The sequence below is a fragment of the Etheostoma spectabile genome, chromosome 12, assembly GCF_008692095.1.
Source record: "Etheostoma spectabile isolate EspeVRDwgs_2016 chromosome 12, UIUC_Espe_1.0, whole genome shotgun sequence".
In the NCBI taxonomy this organism is placed as follows: domain Eukaryota; kingdom Metazoa; phylum Chordata; class Actinopteri; order Perciformes; family Percidae; genus Etheostoma; species Etheostoma spectabile.
Window position 1 is genome coordinate 22,175,865 of NC_045744.1, and position 8,864 is coordinate 22,184,728.

At 41.2% G+C, this 8,864-nt stretch overlaps 1 protein-coding gene across 1 annotated transcript; it reads right to left on the reverse strand.

The window, feature by feature from the left end:
• Window positions 1–871: 871 nt before the first annotated feature.
• On the reverse strand, window positions 872–7,490 carry LOC116699661 (homeobox protein engrailed-2b). The gene is made up of 2 exons (XM_032532364.1): window positions 6,536–7,490; window positions 872–3,258 (listed from the first exon to the last, which is right to left on the reverse strand). Exons 1-2 carry the CDS (start codon window positions 7,056–7,058, stop codon window positions 2,942–2,944), a joined length of 840 nt encoding a protein of 279 aa, XP_032388255.1. The 5' UTR covers window positions 7,059–7,490; the 3' UTR covers window positions 872–2,941.
• Between the last annotated feature and the right edge of the window lie 1,374 nt (window positions 7,491–8,864).

Below are 8,864 nucleotides of genomic sequence, written 5' to 3' on the forward strand. Positions count from 1 at the left end.
GAAATAAGTTTACCAAGGTTTTACAAAAGTAGTGTGATATGTGAATGACACATCATGGGCCCTCGTTTTGTGTGGCTATCCACACTCCTTATATTTATTTATTTATATTTCTACTTGATATTTATACAATTTGTGCAACTTTAACACAGAATTTCCCTTCGGGGATCAATACAGTATTTCTGATTTCTGACCATCCAACTTTTTGTTTTTCTTTTCACTTTTTTCCTTACTTTTTTCGATTCTTTTTTTTTTTTTTTTTAAAAGGGTTTAAAAATTGATAAAAACCCCAATTCAATGAAATGGTGAGCTTTTGGTATTTTACTTGTGAATGAATGGTGCGAACCTTTAACGTTTTATTTTTTTTTGACAAAAGAAACCCAATTTCTGTAAAAACAACAGGGGGGGTTAAAAATTTTTGGAATTGATGCAAAATCTGAGGCTAAGAGACTCTGTGCAGTGTCCCACTTTGGGGTAAGAAAGTGCCTCGGTTTTGGTCTGGGTCCAAAAACCCCCTTCATTGTTAGCTAATTTTGGAAGATTTTAAATAAAACTCCCCGAAACCCCCATAAAACCAGCATCACTTTGGGCCAGTGATTTCATTTTTACATTTTTTTTTTTTTTTTTTTTTAAACATTTTTCCTGGTTTTTTGGGAAATCGGTTACACAAAACGACAAAAAAAAAATAAAAAAAAAAAAAAGAACTTCTAAAAACACAATTTTTGTTTCTTTTATTTACCATCACCCCAACTGAAAAAAAATTTTTACATGAGGATCGTAAAAAAGAAACTCAGCTAGAGGGGGGGGGGGGGGGGGGGGGGACAAAAAATAATGTTTTTCGTTTCAAAAAACCCTATGTCAAAAAAAACCCATTGTAGAAAACACCCGCTGCTTTTTTTTAACCTAACAAATTTACAAATCTTTGTTAAGGCGAAGCTTTTCCAGGGTTGAAACTGAATAAGTAAAAGACCAAACTGACTTCCTAAAAAAAAAAATTAAAAAAAAAAAAAAAAGAAACTTCACAGCTCGAAAACCCATTTGGTTCGGATCCACATAATTAGACCGGCAAAGGCCTGTCAATGACTTTTCAAAACAAAGTTTTGCAGGAAAAAAAATTATTAACACTCCAACCCCCCTTTCCACATGGTATAGACTGTCGTTGTATTATAAAAAGAATATAACGGTTCTTTTTTAAACAAAAAAAAGGGTGCCTTTTTCTTGAAACTTCGGGGGAATATACCCGGGCCCGGGGTGGGCCGGGGTTGGGCCCGGGGGGGGTGCGGTCCCAAAGTCGCGCGTTGGACATATGGGGGGAAATGCCCTTTTTACGAGGTTGGCTTTGGGACATCATGTGAACTGATTAAAAGGGGGGGTAAGGCTAGGTTTTTTTTGAAAAAAAAAAAAAAACAAAAAAAAAATGTGTTCTTGTTTTTAAATGTTTTTTTTTTTTTTTTTCCTTTAAAAAAATTAAAATCGAAGAGTTTTTGACATTGTCTGGAAAAGGGTCTTGTTTTCTCACACACCCACACTTGATAAAAATTCAAACAGGCGTTTGTTCAGTTTCCATTCTTTGGGTTTAAGGGGCCCATTTTTTAAAAGATAACAGTTTTCCCCTTCACCACACAGTTTTATAAAACAACTTTTAATTCCAGATATAAAAAAACGTGTCGTTATTATAAAATGTTGGCTACTCCAAAACCACCAGACCCCCAGGTAGACATTCAGTAGACCAACAGCACGCCGACAGAATAAAAAAGGAAAAGAGCAGAAAATAGCCAAATATGTAATAATAATAAAAAAGTAGGCTACAAAACACAGACAACACAAAGTATAGGCTATTTTCTCAGTTCACAGTTCCCAGAATGCAGCAGAAAAAAATCTTTGGATTTCAGCATATAGTTTTCATAAACAATAAAAGTCCCTCAGACACATCAGCTGAGGCTGACGGGACACAGGGCTGTAGTGCTCGTGACGGCTGTCCAGTCCACTTCTCTCATCCCTGCATGGAGCTCGTGCGTGATTTCTAAGCTCCTATTGAACGTGCTTTGCTCTCTTTCCATGCCTCCAAAAAAAAAAAGTCGAAGATATGTTTTCTGTAGCCTATTCGTCCCATCTGACCCAAGAATGCTGCATTCACGTGTGTCAGAATATCGGTATTCTGGTTTCTTCACAGGAAAAAAAAACCCCCAAACAACTCAGGTGGGACCTTTGGAAATTGAATAGACTGAAATGTGTGAAGTTTCTGAAATAATAGGCTACTATGAGGTCAAAGATGGGGGGTACACTATTAGAACTATAGCCTTAGTTATAATGTTAAACAATTTCAAAATGGTCATATTTTCATAACCAATAATAATAGCCTTTTAATTATAGTCTACATTGAAGCACATGTTTTATCCCAAACCTCCTCATCTGCCAGCGGCTGGTAGGCTAGTCTGCTTTTAGCTAACACATATACATGTTTTAGGCCACTCTTTTCTCAATAAGCGACCGCCAATTCTGAAATGTTGCCTTTACGTGCCACACAGAGTTCAGAATCGGCCTTCTTAACAGACAGACCCAAATCAAATAATGCAGCCTATAAAGTTACTAAAATCCGATCTAACAGAAGCAGCTATGGCTGTTGGTGTAGGCCTACAGAAGTTGCGGGTTTTAGCTTGTAACAGTTGTGTGGAAAATCCTGACTTCTGTCTATGACATGAACGCAGCATACATTTTGATTTGGATTGGACATCGTCATTTACAGGCTACTACAGCCCTGTGGACGCATATCCTGCACACACACACACACACACACACCACACACACACACCACACACACACACACACACGACGAACAAAATGTCACAATATCGTCTCTGTTTGAGTTTTTAAATATGAATGCTGGTACTGAAGTGATTTTATTGCATGGTTCAGAACCCCCTCCTGTCCCTCCGTGTCTCCTCTAGTCGCTGTCCGACTTGGCGTCCTTGGACCCGGCGTGGTTGTACAGTCCCTGCGCCATGAGATGCAGCGCCAGAGCGTTTTTATTCCCGGTGGCTTTCTTGATTTTGGCCCGTTTGTTCTGAAACCAGATTTTGATCTGAGACTCGTTAAGGCCCAGTTCCCCGGCCAGGCTCTGCCGCCGCTGCTCGGTCAGGTACCGGTTGCTCTGGAACTCCGTTTTTAACCGATGGAGCTGCTCCGCGGTGAAGGCCGTCCGGGGCCGCTTGTCCTCTTTACTCGGGGTCGATTCCTTCTTTGGTTTGCGGGATCTGGGCCCTTTGGGGTGGGGGGTACAGCCAGTGGTTAGAGTCAGTTTGAGCTGTTCTCCCATTTTAAAATCACAGGTATATAGGGGCCTTTCACACGCATATAGGGGCCTATCACATGTCAGGTATATAGGGGGCCCTTACCGCATATAGGGGCATCACAGTCGGTATATTAGGGCTCAACGCAATAGGGCTATCATGTCAGTATATAGGGGCCTTTCACACGCATAGGCTTCACAGTCAGTCATATGGGCATCAAGTGTACCATTGTAGGCATAATGTAGGCTATATATTGTCACTTTGCACTTTGCACTATCATGACAGTCTCCAAAGATCTCACTTATATGGCATTGCATTTTATGATGATTTTCATTTTATTTTATTTCAGGTATGTGTGATTTATGTAGCTAATTGTTGTGTTATGGTTGTCTTTCCTTTGGGATGAATGAAGTATCTATCTATCTATCTATCTATCTATCTATCTATCTATCTATCTATCTATCTATCTATCTATCTATCTATCTATCTATCTATCTATCTATCTATCTATCTATCTATACTATCTATCTATCTATCTAGCTATTTATCTATCTATCTAGCTATCTATCTATTAGTGGCCTATCACAGTTATAAAGGGGCCTATCACTGGTATATAGGGGCCTATCACTGGCATATAGGGGCCTATAAAAGTGGGCACCGCACCCACAGGTAGAAGAGTGCTGTGGAAACATGGTTCTGTTTGGTCAACAGAAAGCTAGTGCCTCCATTTAACTTATTTAACCAAAGAAATGTAGAAACAGGAATGGGTTCTGTGCGTCAGGCTCATACAGACTGTATTAAATATAGGTCAGGCTATTACAGGATTCTGAAAACATCCAATCACCTTTTACTTCACGGGAATATTTTAGATAATTGAGCGTGACTGCCAGGTATAATGCTAAAGGATAACATGGCGCTGAAAAAGCTCAGTTAGCTACATCAGCAACATGCTCCCTTTATACATAAACTCAGGCTAAAGGTTGATCTTTGAGTCCTGATGGTGGTTTAACCAGGTCCTTCTGCAATCTTTTTGGTCAATTAATATTTCAGTAGCTATGATTTGTTTTAAATCCAGTGAGTGTGAACGAATTTAAATTCTAGTCAAGGGTTTTCCCTCTCAGTGTGATTATTTAGCAGAATTATGAACCAATCTCACGAGATAAATTATCTGATTTCTCTTAATCAAAATGGAGTAAGTCTGCCTCCTGATGTCTTTTATGATATATTTTGGCTGCACGTGTAATTAAGCGCCTATGTTAGGGTTACATTTGACGAGGAGGTTACGTCAGTCTGAAAGGAACTATTCTGAGATATGGGCAACTTTATTGACAGAATATGTATCGCCAAACGCAGCTGTGGGAAATCAAATGGAGGATATTTTGGGTTAGCCATCGGGCTGCACGGTGGCTGCAGCAGACTCCAGTGCGCACGGGAGGGTGGGGGGTGGATGGGGGTGGGGTTAGGATGTGATGGAGGATGGGGAGTTAGGCGCCGCTTTCCCTCCCTGTTACCATAGGAACTCCATTTTTTAAAAAGTAGTTTCCTTAAAAAAAAAAGAAGGGAGATAACCCCTTTTGTTTCTATTATAGTCTGATATGCAGACGTTGCTGTGATGTCAAAGGACAAATGCATGAGAACGAATGGGGAAAATCTATTTCTATGGTATGAAAACATAGCAGGCCTACATTTAATTGTGCCGTCCAACAGTTACAAGAGCTTCTTAAAACTACTCGGGTTGACAACAAATGCGCTGTATCTTCAACTTACACGTTCTGACATTTTACATAATCCTAGGCCTATGGAGATCCTTTAAGTCAAAGATTTGACTCACTTCCACAGAGTTATGGTTTGTTTTATAAGGTTTTAATAATGCAGGAGAAGCTGCAGCCTCCCTGACCTCTCTGAAGGCCCTTTGTGGTCCTCTCCATAAGCTCGGGCCTGGACCTCGATGGAAACTTTGTGTGTGTGTGTGTGTGTGTGTGTTTCCATACAACAATAAAACCCAACATTTCGGACTGCTTTCGCTTCGTTTCGAGCTCTTCCGAATAGCTTTCCACGGATCGCAACATCTCCTCCTTCCGCTTCCACCTGCTGTGTGTTTCAGCAACATTATCCATGTTGTTGGCTGAATGCGTTTCTAAATCACGACAAAGGACGAGTCCAAGTGCACCACGCGTTCTCACTGGTAAAATAACCCTAATAACCCACAACTTTTAACTTTATTAATAAAAAATAAATGAGCCACGAATGTGGGGGGTGTAAATGCTGGGCTAGAGTCAGCTCAGTTCAAAGTGAGCGACGAGGCAATAGAAAGCAAAGCGTAATGCGTGATGCTTCAAATCCGATCAACATGGAAATGGTGTCAAAAAATGATAGGCTATTATTATTATTTCGTGGCGGGTTAAAAAAAAAGAAGCTTTAAAGTTATATTCAGCATCGAATCTTTCTTCTTTTTTTTTTTTTGGGACACACGGTCTTCACTTTTTAGACCCCACCCCCCCCCCCCCCCCCATTGTCAAAAAAAAAATATGCTAATGGTATATCAACAAAGAAGACTGAGGAACAATGGCGTTAAACTTGGTTTTACTTCACTTCTCCACGTTTTTGACTCTACTTTCGTCTCGTATGTAATTTGAACTTTATTTTCGCGTCCTCTCGTCCACTTGGTCGTTATTTTAAAGTCCTGATCCGGATCCGAATCCCATCCAAACCAACTCCAGTGACTTTCTATTTTGCGTTTGAAATAGTTAGTTTCATGCAAATTGGGCCTGTGTGTATTTCAGGAATGTCACTATCATTTATTTTTTTTGAAAGAGTGCCTAGCTAGCTATTGGAAGTTTGAAATAATTAAGATGATATTAGTTATGATGGCGCAATAACTGCTTTGTCAATTGTTACAAGTGATCTGTCTATTATGAGCAGGGTTGGGGGTCGCACAGCTCAGAGACAACAACAAAAAATGTTACTCTTCTTTTCTTTTTTTCTTTTTAAAGAATTGGCCTCCAGAGCTTTTAAACTTGAATATGTTGCAATCGGAGCTTTTTTTCTCTCTCTAAAGGCTGTTTTCTGTGTTGTATACAGAACATTGTATTCAGCCCTTTATTTTTTAAAAGACTCAGAAATTAAGTAGGCTAAGCTATCCAACCCTTCGTTTCTCTAGCCTATTTATTTATTTATTTATTTATGTATTTATGGTTCTTTCAATTAGCCTATAACGAAAAGTGGCCGAGCAAGATTTTCCCACCAACCTGCTGACGGACGGTCCGAGTAGCGCGTGCAATAAACCCAGGCCGGCCACAGCATCGGTGGCTTGGACGCAGGGGCCGAGCCGGCCTCGGGGCTGCGGCATCGGTCCCCGCCGCTCCCCCGAGCCTTCCCAGCCGCATCCCCGGCTCTCAGGTCCGGCCTCTTGGCCTCAGTGTCCGGATGCTGGTCGTCGGATGCTCCCGTGTCCTCATCCTCTTCTTCTTCTTCTTCCTCCTCGCCTCCTGCTCCACCCTGCTGCGGGTTGCCAGTTTTGGAAGACTTTGTCCCTGTGAGCTTCTCTGTGCGTATGATCACTCCCAGACCCAGACCGTCTCCCTCCCGGACCAGAGCCCCGTGCTTCCTCTTTCGACCAAAGTCCGGTCTCAAAATGTTGTCGATGTAAAAGTTTGTGATCCTGTGGGACTGATGGTTGCCAGGTGGCTGGAGGAGAGGCAGGATGGCCCGGTTGGACTCCTCGTCGAAGTCCTGTGCGCGCTCTGGGTCTCGGCGAGCATTTTCTTCCATAATGATGAAGCCTGATCACCCTCAGCACCTCTTTCTCTGCCCCCCTTTTTTTCAAGGCAAGAAGTAATTCCAATTTCGTGTTGTCCTGTCCTTTCTTATCAATTAATAAGGATGCTAGCCTATATTTTTCACTAAAAAAATGTCGGTGTGAGCTGGACTAATTCCTTTTTTGGCAGAGTAGTTTTTATATTGTTTTTGCTGTGAAAACGCACCTCTTAGGATTTTGACAAAGAAAATTCATGCTTCAGTTTCTGGTAAAAGCCTACTCCTCGTGGCTGGACTCGCTGCTCAATTTCTTTATATTTAAAAATTGTTTTAAAAAAAGATTTGGAAAAAGAAAGAGTCTATTATTTTTTTCCGGGTGCCTGCACACAATTATTGATGCGTCCAGCAGAACTAAACTGCCCTGATAAAGACGCCGCTCAAATACTTTCACTACGGATTTTGGTTCTCATTTGTGATTGGCTGCGAGACACTGTGATGACGTTGTACTACGGGTCTCTCAGACACGTGCCTCGGACCAATAGAGCCGGGGAGTTGGTGTCATGTGAGGTTCCCGGAATTCCCTGGAGACGCAGATTACGCCAATCCACCGAGTCAGTTTGTGATGCATTCAGGTTACAACGGAAATCTTAATACTTGACCATTTAAAGACACAGGTTGAACTTTTGGATAGGGTGGCTTTAGTGAAAAATAATGTTCAGCCCAGCTTTCAGGTAGTAAAGTAGAGCCTAAGAAAGCCACTTCCAATCATCACATGAACATGATATGTCATTAGCCTATAAGACTGCCAACAATGTCCCAGTGCAACTCATCCTATCCCACTTCACGTGTTGATGGTTAGTCGTGGTTGTGTTGGACTATGGGCTGGAAATAAATCAAGTCTATACAAGACAAAACTGAAATAGCTACAATTGAACTTGAATGGAGCTGAACACAATTAGGATTCCAATTTGTTGTTGTTGTTGTTGTTGTTGCCAGCAGCTACAGTTTGAATTCACGTACTGTCGGCCCTACATGATTTATAGCACAGGTTACTCCAAACATGAACCAAAACAATAGACCACGCACTTCATTATTTATGCAACAGCTTCAAAACACAACAAAACTGAAGTTTGGGTTATGACTAGACTTGGAGTTAGACTTAGACTTCTCTTTATTAATCCTTTTGGGATGACTCCCGCAAGGAAATTGAGCAGCAGTTTTTGCTGCTGGAATCTGGATCTGCTCCTCAGATCTCTGCAGGGTAAATCCAGACATCTAGCTAGACCATCTGTCCAATCTGAGCTTTCTGTTGCACGACCAACACAACTTTTGAACATAGTCCGCATGTTCCACCAAAACAAGTTTGGAGCTCAGCGCCGCCCATGAGCACGTTTATCCCCCATCCCAGAATACTAGCCAGATCCTCCTCAGGGTCAGAGTAGGCTTATTTTAGGCTAATATTTATATATATTTTTTTTTACAACCTGGAGCCTATTTACCCATGTTTTTGCTACTAAGTGACTGACAATCGGCAACAACAATTTTTTGGTCAGTTATTAAGCAAGACTGTTTAAAGCTTAAAATCAGGCTGTTCTCGTGAACCAGTCATAGGCCTACATAGGGCTGGGCAATCGACATTGATGAGGCTAGATATCATCTTAAATTTTGGATATCGTTGTTTCGCAATATTACACAAGTGTTGTCTTTTCCTGGTTTAAAGGTTAGATTACCGTACAGTAAAGTGATGCAATGTTCAGAACTGTGTGTATTCCACACATTTATTGCTGTATGTAGGTGCTGACACATGTTCCCAATTATCGG